The sequence below is a fragment of the Megascapheus bottae genome, chromosome 6 (assembly GCF_031878675.1).
Source record: "Megascapheus bottae isolate mThoBot1 chromosome 6, mThoBot2.hap1, whole genome shotgun sequence".
Lineage (NCBI taxonomy): Eukaryota > Metazoa > Chordata > Mammalia > Rodentia > Geomyidae > Megascapheus > Megascapheus bottae.
In genome coordinates, this window is record NC_143514.1 from 18,455,546 (window position 1) to 18,481,779 (window position 26,234).

Here is a 26,234-nt window from a genome sequence, read left to right on the forward strand (position 1 = left end):
TAGCTATGTAAAAAATAAGTGTTTATTTTTTTATACAGTGGTTCTTACACCCTGTAAACATTTAACAGAAAAAATTTTCTTAGAAACAGCTATGTTACATAAGCATTAAATTTGAGTGACAAACACTGGCTAGTCAAAAGTCTTATCTCTGTGGGCAATAAACTGGTCTCGATATGTTTGTTCAATTTGCTTAAAGTCTTCCCTTAATTGTTGTACTCATTCAATAACAGTAGCATATTGCCTTGCTAGCTGTCAAAGTAGATTCCCAAATGGTATCTGTAATAAAAGAATACAAAAACGAAGTTTAAAATGTGTTTAAAGAATCAGGAGTACAAGCAGTACTGTAACTGAGCACTCGGAGCACTCTATTGCAGTATTACTCCTGTATTATATAGTCTATAACTTCACTTCTTTTATGAATCAGATCACAATTCAAAGCACAATTCCCACTTTGAGAACACACAATCTATCATTGGTGAACAGGAGACACCAGTCTGCAGAGACAATTACTTTATATGTGGAAATGCTAACAAATCTATGCTAAGCTGCATTCATCCTTTCATTAATTTATTACATGCCTGCTGTATTACAAATGATAAAATCTTTTCTGATATTGAAGGTCATGTGCAAATTAACAAATTGCTTTTTTAAAGAGACTTGAAAAATAAAGTGCTTTGTAAAATCCTTAATCTGTGGTTAAGAAAATATTGTTTTTATATCAGCGTTTTCCTTCACATGAAAATCTCGGGGCCAGGGGTGTGGCCTAGTGGTAGAGTGTTTGACTCGCATGCACAAATACCTGGGTTCGATTCCTTGGTACCACATACATAGAGAAAAGATGGAAGTAATGCTGTGGCTCAAGCAGTAGAGCTCTAGCCTTGAAAAAGCACAAGGATAGTGCTCAGGCCCTGAGTTCAAGGCCCAGGACTGGCAAAACAAAACAAAACAAAAAACCTCTAATAATTAGAACTTCAGACAGCCAAGACAATATGGTTCACTGCAAGCTATCATAATATCTAACAGTGTCCACTGCTAGAATTCTAAGCAATATTAATAAAGACTATGACTTCATGTAGTGGGGAAAGAGTAAAGTCGTTCTCAAAGTTAACTGATAGAAAATTAAGGTTCTATAAACTCCTCCAGCATAGAGTAAAAGATACGCTGAGGCAGTCAGATTCATGTACTGGAGGCCTGCCCACATACAAACTGACAAACAGCTGTCAGCTGGACTGATGCTGGTAATGTGTACTCTGCATCTGTGCTAAGAGTTATACTGCACACAGAGATGAACTTAGCTCCTTTAAAAATGGTTCCTGATTATCTATTCCATTGGAAGCACTCTGAATTTAATGTAGAACAACTTATTCTAATTAAAGTGTATCTTACAGGATTTCCATCAAGCAATACCATTACAGTTGGCTGGTTCCTATCAATGCTTATAACAGTAAAGTTTCTCCAATTAACTCCAATTCCATGACTTTATCTAAAATTATACTGACATAACAATTTCAAAATGTAAATTTTACGCCAGGTGCGGTGGCTCACACCTGTAATCCTAGTTACTCAGGAGGTTGAAATCTGAAGATCAAGGTTCAAAGCCAGCCCAGGGCACAAAAGGACCTGAGGCTCTTATCTCCGATTAACCTCTAGAAAACAGGAAGTGAGGCTTGGCTCAGGGTAGGAAGGTAGCCTTGAGCTGAAGAGCTCAGGGATAGTGCCCAGGCTTTGTTCAAGCCCCATGACCCATAAAAAAAAAAAAAAAAAAAGTAAACGTGTGTGTATGTTACTTCTGATTGTCAGTGAAATTATTAGTGATTAAGTTGGCACCTTTGAAGTATATAAAATGCCACTGGGAAGCATGAATATAGTATACTTTACAAAATTCAAAGGCGGCTTCAGAGATGGGCCCATGTCTGTTCCTCTAGCCACAGGGGTTGGCAGTGGGATCCTTCCCACACATAGTTCCTGCCGGGCTGTGTGGGCTCTCCTCAGCTTCAGTCTTCAGCTGTGTCTTTTCCTTTTCTTCAGGTATATCTTCCAAAGGCCTCAATGCCTCCTGGCCAGAGACAGTCTTAGCAGACTGGCTATGTTGTGACAGAGTGCTTCCACTAATCTCTTTAGGTTTTGTATCCAAAGTAGGTGATTCATGCTATAAAGTATAGAAGTATATTTTTACTATTAACATAATGTAAAGGTTTGGCAATGAAACATAACCATTCAGTTCTTACCATGTTTATTTACATCCTGGCTCCAGTGCTGGATTACAAATGTTAAACCTCACCCAATTGTATATGAAGGATTGAGGACACTTAAGTGCCATGTGCACTGGTTAGCAGTGCTGCTAACTCTTCTTGCCTGATGGGAACAATTCCTCAATGAATACTTACTGAAAATGTATCAAGGCCTAAGTACTGAAGATGCAACATGAACACAAACCTCACTAGAATTTAAACTTCATTTGGAAAGAGAATCAGTAAATACATTAGAACATAAAAGATTATTTCAATTAAGAGCGATGCAGAAGCCAGGCGCTAGTGGCTCACGCCTGTAATCCTACCTACTCAGGAGGCTGAGATCTGAGGTTGGTGGTTCAAAGCCAGCTTGGGCATGAAAGTCCATAAGACTTATCTCCAATTAACCACCAGAAAACAGGAAGTGGTGCTGTGGCTCAAGGGGTAGGGTGGTAGCCTTGAGCTGAAGAGCTGAGGGACAGAGCCCAACTCAGAGTTCAAGCACCATGACTGGCAAAAAAAATTAAATTAAAAAAATAGGCTATGCCAAAAATCAGAAAGCGGGCTGGGAGTTTGGCCTAGTGGTAGAGTGCTTGCCTAGCATGCACAAAGACCCGGGTTCGATTCCTTGGTACCACATACATAGAAAAAAGCCAGAAGTGGTGCTAAAGCTCAAGCGGTAGAGCTCTAGCCTTGAGAAAGCCCAAGGACAGTGCTTATGCCCTGAGCTCAAGCCCAGGACTGGCAAAGGAAAAAAAAAAGCAAAAGCTAAGTGCTGGAGTAAGGTAGGGTAGTGGGGTCAGTTAGCAGTCTAAATGAAGGTTATTATCTGAGAAGCACGAGGAAAGGCCTGAGGAAATGTGGACAAGTCACCAACCTTCCAACCAGTACACAAGTACAATAGCTCTAACTGAAGGGAGCCTTGTGGTGGTGGAGGGTGAGTGGAGAGGGAGCAGATGAGAGAGAGCATGGAGAGGGATGGATGCAGGGCAGGGCAGGTCAAGGACCACTATGGCAGCAAGTGGTTTTCCCCTCAAGCTGAGTCAGGAAATAATGAGGTAGTAATTATGAAAGAAAGGAACATACTCAGATTTTCTGGACACACTGCATACATGAATGTATATTTACATATCTATTACTATTGATTTCTATAAGAAACTTCATGGCAAGAGATTTTATAATTTCTCAACCTTCTATGATTTTCTCAACATTTACTTTGGAGCTGAGGGCTCTGAGTTCAAAACCCTACCCCAACCCCACCAAAAGAGGTTTACTTGACAAATGACAATACTAATTCCTTTCTCAATAGTAATTCCTTTAAATAATAAGTAGTACTGAAAAACTCCCACCTATAATAGCAAAGGCTTTTCTTTCTTTTTTTTTTTTTTTTTTGCCAGCCCTGGGGATTGAGTTCAGGGCCTGAGCACTGTCCTTGGACTTTTCTCAAGGCTAGAGCTCTACCACTTGAGCCTCAGCACCACTTCTGGCTTTTTCTAAGTATGTGGTACCAAGGAATCGAACCCGGGTCTTCGAGCATGCTAGGCAAGCACTTTAACCACTAGGCCAAACTCCCGGCCCTAGCAAAGGCTTTTCTATTACAGGAATTCTATAAATAGACAGGGAAAGCAGGGTTTCTGAGTCTTTTTCCCCTTTTTGTCCATACTGGGTCTTTAGAGCTGTATTGTCGCTCCTTCCTGTGTGAGGGAGGGATGAGCTCTTCAAACGCAGAAATGACAACCATGCTCTCTAGCTTACTATGAAATTTATATGGAACACCCTCTGTTGTAACAAAGTACCTAACATATAAATTGAATCTAATTTTATTTCTTCTAAGGAAGCTGTACTAAACCAAAAAAGGGATAGCTATGACATGCATATCACTGAACGGTAAAAGAATAAACATGGTAGTTAAGAAGGATTTAGGCCTACAACAAATGGACAGTAAAATAAACAGTTGCCAACTTACACTGGGTACTATCTCGGGGTGCGCTCGTGCCTCAGTGTCTGGTAAATCACATGCCCGGAGCACTTCAGGGCTCTTGGTGCCACTCTGAAATCTCAAATCACCATCTCTCTGTCTCAAAGCATCTCCTCTATACTCATGCATTCTGTCATAAGGACCTTGCTCAATGGAGCCAGGTGGACCCCTGTAATAGAAATCTGCATCACCTGCTCCACCTCGGATTCTATAATCAATTTCCTTCTGTCGTTGTCCGCCAGCTGGTGGCAGTGCCTGGGGCCACTCTCGCTCAGGACCCCTGAAATACCGCAGCATGCCAACAGATTTTCCGGCACCATAACAGAAACTCTGAAAGGAAAATACATTTGATGGAAGACTTAATGGGTGACTTCTAATTCACATACAATCTATCTTTAATGAGTATAGACAAATTATTTGGATGTGTGCATGTGTGTCATTATGCAAATATTCTACAGATTTTTTCAACACATAAACTTGGCTTAAGCTACACCTAAAATTCAACAGATTTTCACATTCTATGGGAAAAGACTGGCAGCAGCACTCCAAATGTAACCCAGGATGCCTGACTTCAAGTTGAAACTTCATCTGACAAAGACTGCCTATTTCTTTCTCTTTTTTTTTTTGTGGGTCATGGAGTTTGAACTCTGAGCCTGGACGCTGTCCCCTGAGCTCTTCAGCCCCTGCCTGTGAGCTACAGCCCTACTTCCCCTTTTCTAGTGATTAATTGGAGATCAGAGTCTCAAGGTCCTTGGTGCCTGAGCTGGCTTCGTACTGAGATCCTCAGATCTCAGTCTCCTGAGTAGCTAGGATTACAGGTGTGAGCCACCAAGCAGCTTCTCACTTTAAATTCTTCACGTGATAAATAGGCATACATGGATCTCATAAGAGCTCACTGTAGTCTTCCATTTTTAAGGTGGCAAAGGCATCCTAAGATTAAAACAATAAAAATGTAATAGAACTATAGTAAGTACTACTTCAAGACAGAAGCAACAAATCAGTTTTAACTCTCCTCAGGGATCAAATGAAACAACAAGAAATAATGAAGATAGGCAGGATGGTGCCTTGGGAGGCAAAACTGAGGATGGCTTGAGTTCAAAATTTAAGATTAACTGAGACAACATAGTACGACTTAATGTCAAAACACAAATAGGAATAAATTTTGTTCCAAGTTTCAGATTTAGAGAGTAAACTATTATTTAACATCATATAAGAAACACATACTTATAAATCATTGAATCCTGAAAGCACACACCAAAACACAAAAAGCAAAAAAAAGTATAATCTCTAAATGAATAAAGCATTATGAGTTATGTGTGTGTATGTGTGGGCGAGAGGGGTGGCCAGTCCTGGGGCTGGAACTCAGGGCTTGGACAGTGTCCTTGGTCACATTTTGTTCAAAGCTAGTGCTCTACCACTTGAACCACAGAACCATTTCTGGCTTTTTTCTGTGTATGTGGTACTGAGGAATTGAACCCAGGGCTCATGCATGCTAGGTAAGCACAATACTACTAGGCTATGCTCCTGGCCCTAAATTTTATCTCTCTCTCCCTTTTTTTTCTCTGTTTTGCAGGTCATGAGGCTTGAACTTGGCCTAGGCACTGTCTCTGAGCTCTTCAGCTCAAGGCTACCTTCCTACCCTTGAGCCAAGCCCCACTTCCCTTTTTTGTACAGGTTAACTAGAGATAAAAGTCTCAGGTCCTAGGGCTGGAAGTTTGGCCTAGTGGTAGAGTGCTTGCCTCGCATGCACAAAGACCGGGAAAAAAAAAAAAAAAAAAGCCAGAGTGGTGCTAAAGCTCAAGTGGTAGAGCTCTAGCCTTGAGAAAGTCCAAGGACAGTGCTCAGGCCCTGAGCTCAAGCGCAGGACTGGCAAAAAAAAAAAGTCTCAGGTCCTTTTGTGCCTGGGCTGGCTTTGAACCTTGATCCTCAGATCTCAGCCTCCTGAGTAGTGAGGATTACAGATGTGAGCTACCACACCTGGCTTAAATTTTATATCTTTAAGAAAATTTCCCATAGCATATCTGAGTTCTTGATATGGCAAATTAATTTTGATTAACAGGTAAAAATCAACAACAAAAACACTGAACAAACCATGGATGAATATGAACAATATATATATATATATATATATATATATATATTTTTTTTTTTTTTTTTTTTGCCAGTCCTGGGCTTGAGCTCAGGGCCTGAGCACTGTCCTTGGACTTTCTCAAGGCTAGAGCTCTACCACTTGAGCCTCAGCACCACTTCTGGCTTTTTTCTATGTATGTGGTACCGAGGAATCGAACCCGGGTCTTCATGCATGCTAGGCAAGCACTTTAACCACTAGGCCAAACTCCCGGCCCCCACAATATTTTTTTTGTGCAGGTTTTGGGGCTTTAACTCAGGGCCTGGACACTGTCCTTGAGCTTTTGTGCTCTAGACTAGCGCTCTTCCACTAGAGTCACAGCTCCACTTCCAGCTTTCTGATGGTTAATTAGAAATAGTCTCAGATTTTCCTTCCTAGGCTGGCTTTGAAACACTATCCTCAGATCTCAATCTCCTGAACGGCGAAGATGATAGGTGTGAAACACTGGCACCCAGCAGTGAACACTTTAAGGAATGCCTCTGGATTTCCCCATACGGTCCTGGGTACCCTTCCCTTCCACATTCTCATTCTATGTTTATCCCAATACTCTTCCTTTCTCAGTGATGTTGTAACTCAAACTGAAATAAGGCCTATTTTTTTTTCAAAGTGTTTGAGAAAGTAATGAACCCATTTCCTGTGTTCTAATTTACCAACTTTAAAATGTAAATTAAAAAAGTTTCTTCTAAAACATTCCTATCATCGGGGCCGGGAGTTTAGCCTAGTGGTAGAGTGCTTGCCTAGCATGCACGGGGGTCCAGGGTTTGATTCCTTGGTACCATATACATAGAAAAAAACCAGAAATGGTACTGTGGTTCAAGTGGTAGAGCCATAGCCTTGAGAAAGGCCAAGGACAGTGCCCAGACCCTGACTTCAAGGCCCAGGACTGGCAAAAAAAAAAAAAAATAATAATAATAATAAAAATATTGGGCTGGGTTAGGTCCACCTAGAAGAAATGACTTCTTCCCTTGGCTCTCTCCTACCACACCTTGGAAATCCCCACCCAGCACCTGTAACCGTGGCAACTGGCATGCCTGGGGGCAGTGGGAGGTCCCCACTGAGGTATTTCCCTATCCTCTGAGATCACATCCACTTCCACTGTGGCCACAACCCTCCCCCTATATAATCTCTCACTTCCGCCCTAAGCCCTCTTGCTCCACTAGACTCCATCTTGGGTGGCAGGAGGTTGCTCTTTCTTCATGCAATAAACCCTCTTCTTCTGAACTATGTGGAGTTTCCTTTCAGCAGACCTTACATTTGGTGCTATGACTCGGATGGGGGAGAGGGTCAGGAGTCCCTGGATCCCCTCTGTTTCTCCAGGGTCAATCTACCTTCTGCACGCCCCCTCTTCCCACCAGAGAAAGGAAACTCCACTCCTGTCTGCCATTCCCATTGCTGGCTTGCATTCGCTACAATGTTTCCTGACTATACCTGGCCTGCAGGCCTTTTTGTCTCCTTTAACCCACCCCTGCCTAGGGTTCTTTCCTTGTGTCTAGTTTAAAGCCCCCTACCCTGTACCCCCCACCCCCCAATCTGTTCTGGTGAGATTGGATTCCCCCCTCCCCTCCCCACACTCTACTTCCCACTCTACATCCTTATTGACTCTACCCAAGGACGTCCTGACTCTGCACCATGTTCAGTGACTCCACCCCTCCCTGGTGTCCTCACCAACTGGGCCCTCCCCACCCATGTCCTCACTAACTCTTCCCCTGCCTCCTCACAGACCACCCCCCATCCTCATCTTTTATTGCAATCGTGTCTGGCCGTTTTGGCTTTATGGAGTCCCTGAGTAGAAGAACATCTAAAGAGCAGAAAAGACACCCCAAGTGGGTGTCAAGGCTTGGGTGAGACTGATAAGACCCCATTGTAATAAGAAGTCTGTGAGGATGGGGGGTGGTCAGTGAGGAGGTAGGGGAAGAGTTAGTGAGGACATGGGTAGCTGGGTCTTTCTCAAGACCCTTAATCTGCCTGGTTTACATCCTAAGTGGACAGGCCCTCATCAGGTCCTGCTCACCGCTCCCACTGCAGTTTAGCTCAATAGACAGCCACAGTGGTTTCTTCTGTCACGAGTGACAGTGTTCCTGCTCTTGCCCCTTCTATGACTCCAAGGTGTCTCACATCCCTGAAGAAGATGAGACCCCTGCGTCTTAAGACTTCTTTTGAATTTCATCCAAGGACACATATGCACGTTCACTACCATGGAACTGTTACTGCTCCTTCTCCTTGTCAGCAGGAAGTAGCCAGAAAGAGTCGGCGCCCCTTTATAACTATCAGAAGGCTGGAATGTTAGGTCCGACTGGAAGAAATGACTTCTTCCCTTGGCTCTCTCCCACTGCACCCTAGAAATCCCTGTCCAGCACCTGTAACCCTGGCAACTGGCATGCCTGGGGGCAGTGGGAAGTCCCCCAGTCTGAGGTATTTCCCCATCCTCTGAGATCACATCCACTTCCGCTGTGGCTATACTCCTCCCCCTATATAATCTCTCACTTCCTGCTCTCTTACTCATCCTACTCCATCTTGGGTGGCAGGAGTCTGCTCTTTCCTCACGCAATAAACCCTCTTCTTCTGAACTGCATGGAGTTTCCTTTCGGCAGACCTTACAGGCTAGGAGTTTGGCCTAGTGGTAGAGCACTTGCCTAGCATGCACAAGGACCTGGGTTCAATTCCTCAGTACCACATACAGAGAAAAAAGCTGGAAGTGGTGCTGAGGCAAGTGGTAAGGCTATAGCCTTGAGAAAGCCCGAGGACAGTGCTCAGGCCCTGAAAAATTCCTATTATCTAGAACCACTTTTAGATTAGAACCACTTTTATGATAATTTCATTTAGAAAATCACTTTCTTGTACCATTAAGCATGACAAGTTGGGTGTGGTGACACATGCCTGTAATTAATTCTTGCACCTGGGAGGTAGAGACAGGCAGTTAACAGGTTTAGGGCTAGCCTAGGCTGCACAGCCAGATCCTGGCTTAACTAAACAGAACAGCAAGCATGACCTGACCAGATTTACAATATCAAAAAAACATAAAAAAACGTAAAAATTCTAGACTTGCCTTCACTCCTGTATTATTGTTAAATATTATAATTCTTAGATACTAACCAGGACAGCCAGTGCTAAAATTATCAGCACTGGAATTTGCAGTAATACTGGTATCTCTTTCATGAGTGCTTTAATAAATTCACCAGTTCCTTCTCCAATGTGCTTTAAGGGCTCTGTTACAAAGTTGGTAAATGTAACTGCCAGTGCCTAAAACAAAAGATAAAAAGCAACTTAGGTTTTCCCTCGAAGTACTGAGACAAACAGAATAAGCCAAAATTCACTGTGTACTAAGGCTAAAGTTATATTATAGCAATTAACATTTCTTTAAATTAAAATTTCTTTAAAGTGATGCTAGGCCAAGCAAACGAACACTGTGATACATCCCAAGTTATTTTAACAGGGTGGAGGCTAGTCTCAAACTCAAGATCCTGCTCCCCCTGAGGCCTTCCCAAATGCTGGGATGACAGCCATATACCACCAAACCCCCACTATTAAGTGTGAAAATCAGTGATGAAAGTACTTTCTTTGATGCAAAGGCTTATCATTAGCAAGACTCCAAAAATTCAAACAGTCTTCTATAAATGAAAGGGATTTTTTTTTTGGGGGGGGGGGTTATGAGGCTTGAACTTGGCCTGGATGCTATCCCTAAGCTCTTCAGCTCAAGGCTACCCTTGAGCCAAGCCTCACTTCCCATTTTCCAGAGGTTAACTGGAGTTAAGATTCTCAGGTCCTTTTGTGCCTAGGCTGGCGTTGGACAGTGATCCTCAGATCTCAGCCTCCAGAATAGTTAGGATTACAGGCATGAGCCACTGCTGGCTAAATGCAAGGGATTTCTGACATGCTTTGTTTTTTTTTTTGTTTTTTTGGGTTTTTTTTGGCTAGTCCTAGGCTTGAACTGTCCTTGGACTTTCTCAAGGCTAACCCTCAACCTCATGAGCCACAACACCACTTCTGGCTGTGTATGTGGTACCAAGGAATCGAACCCAGGGCTTCATGAATGCTAAATAAGCACTCTACCACTAGACCACACTCCCAGCCCCTTGACATGCTTTGTGTAATATTTAGAAAATATATTCTATACCTTTGTTGGTGGAACCAACCAAATGGGGTTGACTATTAGGAGCTCATAGTATTTTTTGCATGTGTCATCCTTAAAGGTCACTGAACTTCTAAGCATTTCTATTTAAAGAAACAAACAAGACACAGAATCATTTTTAAAAATTAAAAAGTTGTCATTTCTAAATAAAACATTTTGACCCTCCTTACCCACCCATTAGTCAATTTTAACTTGTTTTATTTGTGTGTGTGTTTTGTCAGTCATGGGGCTTGAACTCTGGGCCTGGGCACTGTCCCTGACCTCTTCAGCTCAAGGCTAACTTGAGCCACAGTATCATTTCCCTTTTTTTTTTCTTTTTGCCAGTCCTGGGGCTTGAACTCAGGGCCTGAGCATTGTCTTTGGGCTTTTTCAAGGCTAGAGATCTACCATTTGAGCCACAGCATCATTTCCAGCTTTTTCTATGTGTGTGGTACTGCAGCATCGAACGCAGGTCTTTGTGCATGCTAGGCAAGTACTCTACCACTAGCCAGACTCCTGGCCCACTTTTTTAAAATTTTAAATAGACCCTTGTAATGATGTTTTAAAAATTGATTTTTAATATTTTATGTCTAAACTCATGATTTAAAAAAATCTATTCAGCCGGGAGTTTGGCCTAGTGGTTAAAGTGCTTGCCTAGCATGCATGAAGACCCGGGTTCGATTCCTCGGTACCACATACATAGAAAAAAGCCAGAAGTGGTGCTGAGGCTCAAGTGGTAGAGCTCTAGCCTTGAGAAAGTCCAAGGACAGTGCTCAGGCCCTGAGCTCAAGCCCAGGACTGGCAAAAAAAAAAAAAAAAAAAATCTATTCAAATCTTACAACTCTTATGAAAAATGGAATACTTTATAAAGATTTATAAAAAAGCCAATGATCAGTTTTGTGGGTTTTTGTTGTTGTTTTGGTACCTGTCAGTCCTGGGGCTTGAACTCAGGGCCTGGACTCTGGGTATTGTTATTTTTTGCTTAAAGCTAACACTCTACCACCACATCCACAGCTACACCTCCACTTGTAGCTCTTCTTGTAGTTAATTGGAGCTAAGAGCCTCTTGGAGTTTCTTGCCCAGACTGGCTTCCAACCATAATCCTTAGATCTCAGCCTCCTATTGGTAGGATCATATGTGTGAGCCAGCAGTGCCATGGCACAAGCCGTTTTTGGTTTTTTTTTTTAATTTTTTTTGTGGGTCATGGGGCTTGAACTCAGCCTTGGCACTGTCCCTGAACTCTTCAGCTAAAGGCTACAGCCCTATCCTTGAGCCAAGCCCCACTTCACATTTTCTAGAAGTTAATTGGAGGTAAGAGTCTCAGGTCTTTTTGTGCCCGGGCTGGCTTTAAACCTTGAATCTCAGATCTCAGCCTCCTGCCTAGCTAGGATTACAGGCGTGAGCCACAGTGCCTGGAAAGCCATTTTTTTTAATGCACAAACGGACATAAGTGAAAATGGGGGAGCGTGAGTGAGGTGGTGGGTGTGGGCTGATGCTGCACTTTACCGTAGCTTTGCGGATACTTCCAGGGGGATGTGGGGAAAAGGTTCAGGGCTCCACCTTAGTTCTAACAACTACCTAGCAATCTACTATTATCTCAAGAAAATATCAATTTGAGCAGTTTTTAAAGGAAATAAAGCACGCACCCTAATTTTTCTAAGCCAGTCTAATGTAAGCTAAGCTGTACAAGAAATAGCCAAGAGGCGGAGCTGAACTGGTTTCATTCTCACAAGTCTTAAAAATACATCAATCTTGGAATCTACTTGTAGGAGCTACTTGGGCATTTTTTTGCCAGTGACTATGGACTAGTATTGATAAGGTGTTTTGGAACATTAAGTCATTTCCAGTGCAGTCAGTAGACATAAATACAGACAACTTACATGGTCAACATTAGAATATTTTTTTTTTGCCAGTCCTGGGCTTGAGCTCAGGGCCTGAGCACTGTCCTTGGACTTTTCTCAAGACTAGAGCTCTACCACTTGAGCCTCAGCACCACTTCCGGCTTTTTTCTATGTATGTGGTACCGAGGAATCGAACCCAGGTCTTCATGCATGCCAGGCAAGCACTTTAACCACTAGGCCAAACTCCCGGCCCCAACATTAGAATTTTTTAAAAGTATTTTCCTTTATTAAAAAACCTAAAGACAAAGGGCTGGGAGTTTGGCCTAGTGGTAGAGTGCTTGCCTAGCATGCATGAAGACCTGGGTTCGATTCCTCAGTACCACATACTTAGAAAAAAGATGAAAGTGGTGCTGAGGCTCAGGTTCAAGCCCAGGACTAGAAAAAAAAAAAAAGACCCTAAAGATACAATGCAAGATTTCATAAGTCAATATAAGGAGATGATGACTATTAGTGTAGCTACATATTCATTCAATTAGTGAACTTCTGTTTGGAGAGACCTACAAAATGCTAAGAGCCAGGTAAACAGAAGGGAGCATAGGGCCTTCAATTCAATGGAGGTTTGACATAAGAGCCAGCACAGGCATGATAGCTATTCCTTCTCGTGACTTTATGTGAGCCCCAAGTTACTGGTTTTAAAGTCTAAATATCCTACTGCATGATTTTAGTTTCTTTTGTTAGATCTTAAAAGTTTTTTTGTGTGTTTGTTTTTTTCTAAGGTTTGCAGCATAGGGGATCAAACCCAGGGACCCATATATGGGAGACAAGTGTTCTATCACTGAGCTTCACCCCTAGTCCCTTTTATTTGCAGACATCAAGTCCCCCAGTCTAATCTCTAATTTGTGGTCCTTCCACCTTAGCCTCACAAGCAGCTAGGATTACTAGCTTCCTGGCTACATGTTCTCTCAAGATTCAGTCATAGATGTAATCTCTGGCATTTCATCATTTTCTTTGTGACTACTATTTTGTCTCATTTTCAGAAATTCTATTCAAAACAGGAACAAATGAAACAAACACCTTACCCCAGAGATTTCCAATCCAATCTATCTTCTCAGCACACATATTGTTCACTGGCTCCATCTTGGCAACTTCAGCCTGGTGCTGTGCAAAAGCTACCTGATCAATATAAAAAGGGAACTGTGAAAGACTGCTACATCCAAAAAACCTTCATTCATTCATCCAAATCAGGTTTTTTAGTGATTTTCAACAGAAAAGAATACTTCTCTTTGGCTAGGTGCAAGTGGCTTACACCTGAGATATAAGGATCACAGTCTAAAGTTAGCCCAGGCAGAAAAGTCCTTATAAGACTCTAATCAATCTTCATCTGGTGAATACACTGTAAACCTTTTATTAATTACAACTAAAAAAAAGTTTTGAATTAAAAAAAAAAAAGGCTCTAATCTTCAATTAACTACTCAGAAACCAGAAGTCGAGCTATGGCTCAAAATGGTAGAGAGCTAACCCTAAGCAAAAAGAGCTCAGTTTACTTGTTTATTAAATACGTTATTTGAAATATGATGTAAAAATCAATGTTAATAAATTCTTAAAAAAAAAAAAAAAAGAAAAAAGAGCTCAGGGACAGGATCCGGGCCCCGAATTTAAGCCCCATGCCTGATAAAAACAAAAAATAAAAACTAAAACACATTTTTTTGGTATGTTGGTCCTAGGGCTTAAATTCAGAGCTAGACACTGTCCCTGAGTTTTTTTGCTTACAACTAGGGTTCTATAACTTGAACCACAGCATCTCTTCTGGCTTTGGGTAGTTGCCTGGAGATAAAAGCCAGCCTGGGCTCCATGGCTTCAAATCATGATTCTCAGATGTTGCCTCCTAAATAGCTAAGATTACAGATGCTCGTGAGCCTCTGGCACTTGCCCATTTAGTGATTTCTTTATTAGGTTTGGAAGGGGGCAGTTTTTTCAGCTCCTTGTATATACATTGGATATTAAGTCTTTGTCTGACATAATGCTGATAAAGATCTTTTCCCAGTTTGTTGGCTGTCTTTCCAGTTTAGTAACTACATCCTTAGCTGTGTAGAAACTTTTTATTTGGATGTAGTCTCACTTGTCAAATCTCCCTCCTATCTATTGTGCCCTTAGAACTTTATTCTAGAAGTTTCTACCTACATCTGTAAGTGCTAATGCTTCCCCTACTCTCTCTTGCAGTAGTTTCAAAGTGTGGGTCTGACGTTGAAGTCTTTGTAGGACTCAAAGTGTTCAATGTCTCCATTTACCCTATGCACACTCAATTGTCCAAATGCTTTTCCACTGTAACTGAGCTGCAAAAATGAAGACTACATTTTCCCCTCACCACACATATGGCTGACAAATGCCAACTGCTGCCTTCCATTCCACCCACAAGGCAAGATCACTCTATATGGATTACAGGGTTTATTGTAAACTTGAAATTTTAATTTTTTTAAATCTTATATCCATTTTAAAGTCCACTTATGGAATACCTTATATAAATATATCCAATTCCATCCAAAACTGAAGAGAACACTCATGAAAAACAAACGGCTCAGTTGGGTATACCAGTGAACGTATGTCCATAGCTCAGTTGTTACCAACACAATGATGCAGAGCAGACACAGAAGGACCTTAAAACAGAAGCAGAGTCAAGCCACTGGCAAGCCAGCCTCCCCACCAGAAAATCCCAGCTACCAGCCCAACAACAGGACTCAAACACACAAAATCACTTGTATGACTTCACAGTCTGTTCATCACTGAAATGACTAGACATGCGCTCTTATGGCAGTGTTTTGAAAGCATTGTGTTTAAAAAAAATAAACCAAGGAAGGTGAATTGTGTATAGATCATTATACTTTACATGTATGCATAATAAAATAATATATACACCTATCTAATGGACCTATGTGAAAACCAAAAATATCTAAAAACCATTATAAAAAATCATCCCATCTTACCATTAACACGTCATATGGATCCACTCCAAAGTAATCTTCAAATCGCCACTTCCATGCTTCAAAATCATGAAACTTAAAATTTATTAAAATATCACTCAGTGCATCATCCAAGGCTCCTGATTTCCATTCCTCTCCACTGAGAAACTTCTGTATTTCTAGTAAAGTTTGTCTTCTAAGGATAATTTCAGCATCATAATGCATATCACCATTGTTTTCATCAGGCTGAATTAGATTTACCAAAAGCCAAACAAAAGAAAGGAGAATTTTATTATTGTAATACTCAATGAAGATTAAAAGCCAGTTTGGAACTAAGTATATAGTTTGATCCCCCAATATAGCAAAATTAAAACAAGAAATAAGTACTATTTCAGTATTTCACACACTTCAGAGTTCAAGCCCCAAAATAGGCACCAAAAAAGAAAAAAAGAAAATTATACCACTCTGTACAAAAGAGATAGTAAATTTTTCCAATATGTATCTGATTCTTGCTACATGTTGCTCTTAATACTTTTTTGTGTGCATATGTATGTAACATCTTATTTAACGTATACTGTTGATTTATCACCATTAAACCATAGCCACGAGACATGTCTGATGGAGCTTAGCTAATGTATTTATCTTCTCTAAGGCATACCAACAGACTTCTTACATCTAGAACACTAGATAGCATTTCAACTATATACTCCCCTCCAAACAAAGCACACTAAATACAGCAGGAAATCGACTACACTAAATCCAGTAGAAAAACACAATGGTGAGCAGTACTAATACAGAAACAAGAAAGCCGAGTGTCGCTGCCTTGTTCCACTAGGAAAAGGGTATTGGCACATTCCAACTTCCTGCTGCTATGCACATGCCCAGGATGAACCACAAAGTTACCTTGGCTATTAATTTTGAAGTAAAAAAATAAATTTAGTGAATAGGTAAGTTCACCAATATGGAATCTGCAAATAATGACTGCAAATCTAAATTTTATGACTCAGTTTGTGATTTGTCATTGCAAAATTTTCAGATAGTCTAATATGAAAAGAAGTTCAAATTATAAAGAATAGCTATTATAAATTTAAAGAACCAATATAAAAACATAACAAATCATCAGAAAGCATAATAATGTCATCATTGGCTTTTTTTAAATTTTTCAGTTGGGGATGAATTATTTCCAAATGCTCCTCTCAGCTTATGGTGCTGAGGACTGAAAGTTCCAGCGTGCCTCTCAGCAGCATTCTCAGCCTCAATCTCTACCCTAAGTATGGGCTAGCACCCACCATTTTTTTCCGTGTCTAGGTTCTGTTCCACTCCATACACAGCTCTAAGACTTAAATCAGAAAGTTTACAAGCCAAATGTGATGGCATAAGCTTGTAATCCTGCAATCCTGTTGGTGGTATTATCATTTATCTAACTCCTTCCCTAAGATTTGGCTCCTAACCCTAGCCACTCCTGGTAATATATGTACTATGGAGGAAAGTCTGTATGCTTAACATATGCTCTTCAAAAATCTAAGGGACAGCTTCCATTCTGTGAGTTCAAGCCCCAGGACTGACACAATGACACACACACACCTAGTGCTACATACAAAGAAAGTATGGAAATGGTAGAGAAGTCAGGACGGGATTAACACTCTACTTCTTCTCACCTCTGTTGATGGCTCAGTACCACAGGCATGACTAACCTAATCTTCAAGGAGTAAGAAAGAGTGGTCTGCTACAATCCACAGCAAAGCAGGCTGGCACCTTTCCTTTTGAAGAAACTGCTTTTGGGAAAGAACAATGTAGGTATTCTCCTAAAGCATAGCAATCCTTAATCACATCTTTTTATTATCTGATATTAACAATGGAAATACTCAGGCCAAGAGTCTGGCCTTGTGGTAGAATGTATGGGTTTGATTCCTTACAACCACATACATAGCAAAAGCCAGAAATGGTGCTGTGGCTCAAGTGGTAGAGCTCTAGCCTTGAGAAGGCCCAAAGATAACACTCAGGCCCTGAGTTCAAGTCCGAGGACTGGAAAAAAAGAAAAAATACTCACTATGGATTTAATAACATCAATACTCACAAGTCCAAGCTTTCCAGCTTCAATTAAAATTTTATTTAAGTATCTCCTAAAAACAGGATTGCTTTGACTTTCATAGTCTTCCCTCTTTTTCTTTTCACATTCATCAATCTGTAAAATACAATAAGTTCCCAACATTAGTTAGCATCCAAATTTAATGTAAGAATTCTAGCTTGGAGCTCACATCTATAATCCTAGCTACTCAGGAGGCTCAGATCTGAGGACCATGGTTCAAAACCAGCCAGTAACAAAGTCCTTGAAATTTTTTATCTTCAATTAACCACCAAAACCATGTGACATAAAGCTGTGGTTCAGGTGGTAAAGTGCCTTGAGTGAAAAAGCTAAGAGACAGTCCCCAGACTTGAGTTCAAGTCCAGTGCCAGCATGGAAAAAACAAAAGAACTCAGTGCCAGTGGCTAACACCTATAATCCTAGCTACTCAGGCAGCTGAAATGTGAGGATCATGATTCAAACCCAGTCTAGCCAAGAAAGTTCAGGAGACTCTTATCTCCAACTAACCACTCAAAAACCAGAAGTGGTGCTGTGGCTCAAGTGGTAGAGGGCGAGCCTGGAGCACAAAAAGACTCTGGGACAGCATCTCAGCTCTGAGTTTAAGCCCTGCAACTAACCAAAAAAAAAAAAAAAAAAGGCATTTCTGGCTGGATACAGTAGCTCTCACACCTAACTACTGAAAAAGCAGAGTCTTGGAGGATTGTGGTTCAAGGTCAACCTGGGCAAAAAGTTCACAAAGCAATGGTAGTAAAACAAAAGGATTTACAATTTAGGAATTAAAAACCCTCTAACCTTGTGAGTTAAAGAATCGAGTCTGAGATAACATTTAGACAATTCATCAGCATTTGATAAGTCAGAACTGACATCCTTTCTTTCAGATATATCATACTTCACCTAAAACAAAATAGATTTTTATTACTTTTTAATGTAAATGTTATTACATTTTGGGGAGAATGATGAGTTAACACTGATCAAGATGGATTGTACTTACAAACTGATTTGTTAAACTAAAACCACTTTGTACAATTACTCAGATATAGTAAAAATAAAATTTAAAAACATCTATCACAGCCTTATCCATATCAACCAAAAACTACAAAGATCTGTCAAATGGATCAAATATAATAACAAATGATACATTATCAGCAATAAACAGGGATAAAGTGATACGTTACAACATATTTTTGAAAGATATAATGCAGAAGAAATCAGACCAAAAACATTTTATTACCCGATTCTTTTAAGATCTCATTTCTTCATAGTTTGTCTTTGGTGAATAGACTAAAATTTTAAATTTTATATTTTATAAGGCTTCGCTTGTTACATACTTGAATTGAACCACACACACAGGTCTCAAATGTACACACACAGGTCTCAAATTAGCACTATCCTTTTCCGGTTCATAACCATGACAACTAGGTTCTCACAGGCTTACATGACATGTGCCTCCCGCTAAACCTTGTTACAACAACATGGGCACTTTAACCATATAATGTGAAAAAAAATTAGCTTACTCTGACCGACTTTACATTTAAATTAAAACATAATAAAACTACCCAGTCAGCAAAAAAATTAAATAAATAAAACAGAAATAATTATTTGGATTTGAAACGTTTTACATTTGAGAATGTCAGGAAGTTATTCTGCATGACTGTTAATCATTTCTATACACACCCACAAACTCTGGGAAACAATAACAAAGGTAGAACATTTCTTCACAGGATTGAAACATCTTACACATACCCACAAAAAACACTAGGTACATTCTGTAAGTAAATACCTGAGATTTTCTCATTGTTCCTGAAGCAGCATCATAATTAAGCATGTCTGTGGGGTCAATCCACTCATCATCATGAGCATAACCAGCCACCAGAAATAGACATTCACAAAGGAGCAAAAAACACAGCATCCTGTGAAGCTAAACATAAGTGATACATTCAAATACAATGTTTAAAACAAATTGTTTCATAATAAAACTACTTCTAGATCATTAAGATAACACCTTCTAGGTAGACACTGCTGACTCACATCTAAAAACCTAGCTACTCAAGCCTGGTGGCTCAAGCCTGTAATCCTAACTACTCAGAAGGCTGAGATCTGAGGATCAAGGTTCAAAGCCAGCCAGGGCACAAGCTTACCTCCAATTAACCTCTAGAAAATGTGAAGTGGGGCTTGTGTCAAGGGCAGGGTCCGTAGCCTTGAGCTGAAGAGCTTATGGACAACTGGACAACTTGCAGGCCCAAGGATAGGACAGTAGCCTTGAGCTGAAGAACTAAGGGCCACCGCCCAGGCCGAGTTCAAGCCCCATGATCCACAATACATACATACATACATACATACATACATACATACATACATACAAACATACCTAGCTATTCAGGAGGCTAAGATCTAAGGATAGTCGTTGGAAGCCAGTCCAATTGGAGGTGAGACCCTCACCTCCAATTAACCTGAAAACCAGAAGTGATGCTGTGGCTCAAAGTGGTAGAGTACTAGCCTTGAGCAAAAAAGCTAAGGACAGTGCCCAGGTGGAATTCAAGCCCTATGACTCACACACAAAAGCAAAAAACAAAACAAAGCATTGAGTAGTAGTAACTGTACATGAAAGACAAAGAGCAAAACAGTATTCACGTACAAAAATATACATTTAGGGGCCCAGAGTTTGGCCTAGTGGTAGAATGCTTGCCTAGCATGCACAAAGACCCAGGTTCAATTCCTCAGTACCACATACATAGAAAAAAGCGGAAATGGTACTGAGTCTCAAGTGGTAGAGCTCTAGCCTTGAGAAAGCCCAAGGACAGTGCTCATGCTCATACACATACACACATACACACAAACACACACACACACACCCATATATAACACAATATTCTTATTGAGATAGGAAAATAAATGTTTTCCATATGGCCCTATCATTCCACTCCTAATTATATACCCAAGAAAAACCAAAATATATGTCACCACAAAAAACTTGTACAAAATAGCCTAGAGGCACTAGAAAACTGGAAGTGAGGCTTGGCTCAAGGATAGGGTGGTAGCCTTGAGCTGAAGAGCTCAGGGACAGCACCCAGGCCAAATTCAAGACCCACCAAAAAAAAAAAAAGCCTAGAGGCAGAAATAGCTTGAAGTCCATCTACTGATGAACAGGTAAATATCCTACAGCCATACAATAGACAAGCATAAAAAGAGAACAAAAGTGCCTGTATCATGCCATACATAAATGGACCTTGAAATTGTTATGATATATGAAACCATTATGTACCATGTATCACATAAGACCACATTATTAAATGATTCTAGCTATATGAAATGCCTAGACAGACTTAAAGTCTGTAATCCAAACAGCAGGAGAAAGAGATCAAGTAGGTCACATGTCAAGGCCAGCAGGAGCAAAAAAGTTCATAAGACACTATCTCAGCCAGTAAAAGCTGGGTGTGGTGGCACTCACCTGTCAACCCAGCTATGAAGGAAGCTGGAGGACTTACGAACACTGACCCAGGCATAAAGGTAAGACCCTATTCTAAAAATAACTAAAGCAAAAAGGGCTGGGAATATGGCTCAAGTTGTAGAGGCCTAAGCACAAGGCTTTGAGTTCAACCCTCAATATTTTCAAGAAAAAAAACAGTCCAGGGGGCCAGGAGTTTGGTCTAGTGGTAGAGTGTTTGCCTAGCATGCATGAAGACCTGGGTTCGGTTCCTCAGTACCACATACATAGTAAGCAGCAAGGCGTGGCTCAAGTGGTAAAGTACCAGCCATGCAAGAAGACTCAAGTACAAATCCCCAAGTTCAAACCCAGTACTGGCAAAAAGAAATTGTAAACTTAGGAGTGCATATGGTGAGGGACAAAGATAAAGAGGTAGGCTGAGCTGACAAAGCTTAACTCTAATGTACTCTTAAGAGGCATGAAAGCAGCCAGGTGCCAGTAGCTCATGCCTGTCATCCTAGCTACTCAGGAGGTTCATATTTGAAGATTGTGGCTTGAAGGCAGTCAGGGCAGGAAGTATTTGAGACTCTCAATCTCCAATTAACCATGAAAAACAAAACAATGGGGCTCAAGTGATAGAGTTCTTTCTGCAAAAAAAACTTAGGGAGGGGTTCGAGTTTGGCCTAGTGGTTGAGTGCTTGCTCAGTGTGCATGAGGACCAGGTTTCCATTCCTCGCTACCACATACATAGAAAAAAGCTAGAAATGGTGCTAGGGCTCAAGTGGTAGAGCTCTAGCCTTGAGAAAGCCCAAGGACAGTGTTCAGGTCCTGAGTTCAAGACCCAGGACCCACAATTTAAAAAAAGCTTAGGGACAGTGACTAGGCCCTGAGTTCAAACCCCAGGACTGAGAACCCATCAAACCCCCTCAAAAAACAAGAGTAATGGAAGCTACTTTATCAGACCACATTTCTACTGCAAGCATCACACTTAATAAGCAAAACTTCTGAGATCACGGATGGGACAAAGGGAAAGGTACTATATGGCTCCAGGATAATGCATTGTTTCATTTCTAGAACACAAGGATTTTCACTTTTTAACAATGTACTACGAAGTGTACACATTTATATTTTATATATTTTTCTATAGATCTGCTATATTTCTTTTTTCTTTTTGCCATTCCTGGGGCTTGAACTCAGGGCCTAAGCACTGTCCTTGGACTTTCTCAAGGCCAGAGCTCTACCACTTGAGTCACAGCACCACTTCTGGCTTTTTTTCTATATATGTGGTACCAAGGAATTGAACCTGGGTCTTCGTGCATGCTAGACAAGCACTCTACCACTAAGCCAAACTCCTGGCTCCTATAGTTCATATATTAACAAGCGGTTTTTCTTTTACTGGGGCTTTAACTCAAGGCACCAAAGATCTCACTGGGCTTTTCATACAAGGCTAGCTGTTTTATCACTTAAGCCACAGCTCCTCTCTGGGTTTTCTTGGAGAAAGAAGTCAGACTTTTCTGTCAGGCTGGCTTGCAGTTAGAATCATTAGATCTCAGCTTCCTGAATGATTACATATGTGAGCCATCAGAGCCTGACAAGAAGTTTTTTAATGAGCACAAGACTATTATATTGTTGTAGGCTAAATGTTACCTCCTTCCCACCCCAAAATTCATGTGCTGAAGTCTTAATTCCTAGTACATTAGAATGTGACTACATTTAGAGATGGGGTGTCTGTGAATGTGACTGGCTACTTAGCCAGGAAGGTCTCAAACTCACTGTTCCGCCACAACCTCCCAAGTTCTGGGATTACAGGGCATAAACCACCATCCCAGGCTTAGGATCTTTAAGGAAGTAAATCACAAGATGCATAAAGAAATCTGAACAACAGCCAGTCAGAGATAGACAATACAAAGTCACAGACCACTGACAGGGGTCCAGGGGTAGGGCAGTAGCCTTGAGCTGAAGAGCTCAGGGATAATGCCCCAGCTTCTAGCCATCAGAATGGTAAGAAAATATGTTGTTTAAGCTACCTAGTACTTTATGACAGCCCTAGGAAACTGATCCATTTCTTCAGGTTCGAAAGACAAAAAGTGTCTCCAATCCATGCTTCTATAAGTCTGAAGCCAGGCTTAAACCTGTAATTCTAGAAACTCTGGAAGCTTTGATGATCAAAACTTGGGCAAAAAAGTTTGATAGCTCCCATCTCTAACCAGCATAAAGCAGGGCTGGAGGCTTACCAGCCTTAAGCAAGCATGAGACCCTAAGCTAAAACCACAACAGGGGGAAAATAAACTCTGACGGCAACAAGAAAAGGAACCATGAAACAAAATAAAGATTAAAGTCGGAACTGATCAAATTACTAATAAATTCAACTAATTACTGAGTTTTTAAAGTTTTGTGTTTAAAAATGTAAAGCCAATTCAGGGGACATTGGCTCACACCTGTAATCCTAGCAACTCAGGAATCTGAGACCTTGGGTTCTTGGTCAGGCAAGGAAGTCTGTGAGACTCTTATCTCCAAATAACCACCAAAAACTCATAAAGCCTTGAGCAAAACAAGTCAAGTGAATGCAGGGCCCTGCGTTCAAGTACTGGCACAAATAAATACTGCTGAAACATGCTTTGCCTAAGGGGAGTGTAGCTTTAGGGGATGAGGGTAGATTAAAAATAGGAGGGGCAAATACAGCCACAGTACAATGTACATACTATGAAAATGGAACCAAGAAACTTGGGGAAATTAGTGGGGCTGGGACAGATGGAACAACAGAAGTGGTAACACTACTCAAGATGCATCATACATATAAACAGACATGTTCAGTTGAAACCTTTTGTATAGCTAAAGGTAATTTAAAAAAAAATTAAAACAACATGGGGCCGGGAGTTTGGCCTAGTGGTAGAGTGCTTGCCTAGCATGCACAAAGACTTGGGTTCCATTCCTGGGTACCACATACATGGAAAAAAGCTGGAAATGGTGCTATGGCTCCAGTGGTAGAGCTCTAGCCTTGAGAATGCCCAAGGACAGTGCTCAGGCCCTGAGTTCATGCCCAAAGACTGGCAAAAAAAAAAAAAAATTTAATTAATTAAAACAACAAAGAAAACAAACATGATAAAACACACCTGTAATCCCAGCACTTGGGAAGCTGAGACAGAAGTGCCGGAGGCCATAAGGTGCTGTACAGTGAAACCATATCTCAGGAAAAACAAAAATGCTGATTCCAATATCAAAATAAGGTAAATGTTAAGATCCTGTATTTCCACTAAATCTCCTAATGACAAGGCCACAGATGTACCCATAACGCAATGATCACTTTGGGGTTAGTGTAACCATTATAAATCAGATGTAATGGGCACACACTGTAATCCCAGCACTGGAGAAGCGAAGACAGGAAAATCATAGTTCAAGGGAACTATGGCAAACCTTGCCTCAGTATCAGTCTTGAACTTAGGCCTGGGTGCTGTCCCTTAGATGTTTGTTCAAAGATGGTGCTCTACAACCTGAGTCAAGGCTCTACTTCTAGCTTTTGGGTGTTTTTTTGGAAACACGTCTCACATACTTTCCAGCCTAAGCTGCCTTCTGAACCAACAGTGCCTGATTTGCCTTACACTTTAGTAACTAATGTTTTGTTATTTGATACACACGTTCATTTAATCCACACAAAAACTCCTAGACACAGGTCTTCACTTTGGAAATTAGAAAAAAGCAGTAATATGGCCAAAGCCACGGGCTTGTAAGTGGTCAGGGCAAAGTACTAGTGGCCCTAAAATTTGCCCTTAGGGACGTCGGGCAGGGGGAAGAAACTGCTGGATACACCTTACACCTCTACCGAGCCGGCGGGGAGAGCCACAAGGCAGGGGGGGGGGCGGGGGGGGAGGGGAGGGGGCGGTGGATCGGAGCAAGAGATACTGAAGGACTACCAGATACAGCCACTGAGCGGAAATCCGCAAAAAAGTGTTTTGATTTCATCCCATTCACACGCACGGACGTGCAACGGCAAAAAGCACAATGAGGCCCGACCCACACGCACGCACACGTGCAATGGCAAAAAGCAGAGGGAATTAGGCCCAACAGACTCCAATTCTGTGTCCATCCAGAAGCTGGAGGCTTGCAATTCCCTTCCCGCGTGCGCGCGCAGGCCCCGGGAGGCCTGACTGTCGAGCTTGCGGTGCACGCGTCTGCCCCCGACGAGGGTCAAGCGAGTCCGGGACCGCCCAGGGCCGCCGCCCCGTGTCCCCACGCAGTCCAGTCCCGGCGCGCAGGCGTACCGTGTCTTAACTTTTCACGGTCCAATTCGGTTGGGCGTTTTGAGAGATTCATTAAAACCGACCCGAGAGACGTGACAGGCAGAACTGGCTGCAAAGCCTGAAGGATTCCAGATAACCGAAACTTAACCAATTCCCTCATCCGCTGGGGTCGCGCTCGGCGCCGGCCACAGCCGTTCCCCCGACCAGCGCGGTCCCGCATCGGCCGGCGTAGGCCTGGGCCAGCCGCGGCCTCGAGTGACCGCCCCGCCCGGAAACGCCTGCGGCCTCCCCGCTTTCCCCGGACTCACCCCACCCAGTCCGGAGCCCCTCCAGCTGCGCAGACACTGGAGCAGGCGCGCAGTCTTGAGCGAGGGTCCAGCCGGCCTCCACCGGAAGACACCGGCCGCACGGGCGTCAGAAGGTGGCGGGCGCGCGCTACCTTAGCTCGGCCGCGTCTTCCCATCGACTCGCTCGGTCTGCGGCTGTGCGCCCTTCCCGCGCTCGCCGCTGATTGGCCACGCTACAGGGAGGGGGCCGACCTCCCAGGTCGTGTTTGAGGCCTGGGCTCGGCTAGTCCCGAATCCACTTTACAGATCACTTTATCTATGGAACCCAACCGTATTGAACGGATAGAAAGGCGCTAGGATTGTGGTGTCGTGGTGGAGCCCTGGGTTCGATTCCTCAGTACAACATACACAGAAAACACCGGAAGTGGCGCTGTTAATGGAAGAGTGCCATCCTTGAGCAAAAGCAGCTCGGGGGCAGAGCCCAAGCGTGTTTTCAGCCGGGCTCGGTGGCTCACGCCTGGAATCCTAACTACTCAGGAGGCTGAGATCTGAGGACCAGGGTTCAAAGCCAGCCAGGGCAGAAAAGGACTTGAGACTTATCTCCAATTAACCGCTAGAAAACGGGAAGTGGGGCTTGGATCAAGGGCAGCGAGATGGCCTTGAGCTGAAGAGCTCGGGGACAGCGCCCAGGCCAAGTTCAAGCCTCATGACCCACCAAAAAAAAGGTTTTTTTTTCTTTTTTTTTTTTGCCAGTTCTGGGGCTCGAACTCAGGTCTGAGCACTCTTGTCCTAGGATACTTTTTTTGCTCAAGGCTAGCGCTCTCCACTTGAGCCACAGGACCACGTCTCGCTTTTTTTTTTTTTTTTGAGTATGTGGGTACTGAGGAATCAAACCCAGGGCTTCGTGCATGCTAGGCGAGCAATCTACCACTAGGCTCCCGGCCCTTAAAGTGTGT

The 26,234-nt window shown here is 42.2% G+C and overlaps 1 protein-coding gene and 1 non-coding gene across 2 annotated transcripts; one reads left to right on the forward strand and one right to left on the reverse strand.

Moving 5' to 3' along the window:
* Nucleotides 1–25,238, reverse strand: Clcc1 (chloride channel CLIC like 1). The gene is made up of 12 exons (XM_090334324.1): nt 25,013–25,238; nt 19,110–19,247; nt 18,122–18,223; nt 17,321–17,428; nt 15,268–15,489; nt 14,800–14,940; nt 13,366–13,459; nt 10,452–10,549; nt 9,431–9,577; nt 4,198–4,539; nt 1,879–2,149; nt 1–276 (listed from the first exon to the last, which is right to left on the reverse strand). Exons 2-11 carry the CDS (start codon nt 19,236–19,238, stop codon nt 1,922–1,924), a joined length of 1,611 nt encoding a protein of 536 aa, XP_090190450.1. The 5' UTR covers nt 19,239–19,247; nt 25,013–25,238; the 3' UTR covers nt 1–276; nt 1,879–1,921.
* On the forward strand, nt 18,717–18,824 carry LOC150061438 (small nucleolar RNA U13). The gene has a single exon (XR_016536077.1). It is a non-coding gene; the product is annotated as a small nucleolar RNA U13 (small nucleolar RNA).
* Nucleotides 25,239–26,234: the final 996 nt, after the last annotated feature.

Coding starts and splice junctions, on each gene's coding strand:
- Clcc1 (XM_090334324.1), bottom strand. CDS start 19,238: ATGCTGTGTTTTTTGCTCCTTTGTGAATGTCTATTTCTGGTGGCTGGT. Junction 17,429..18,121: donor TCGATTCTTTAACTCACAAG/GTTAGAGGGTTT, acceptor TGTATTTTACAG/ATTGATGAATGTGAAAAGAA. Junction 9,578..10,451: donor GGTTGGTTCCACCAACAAAG/GTATAGAATATA, acceptor CTTTTGTTTTAG/GCACTGGCAGTTACATTTAC.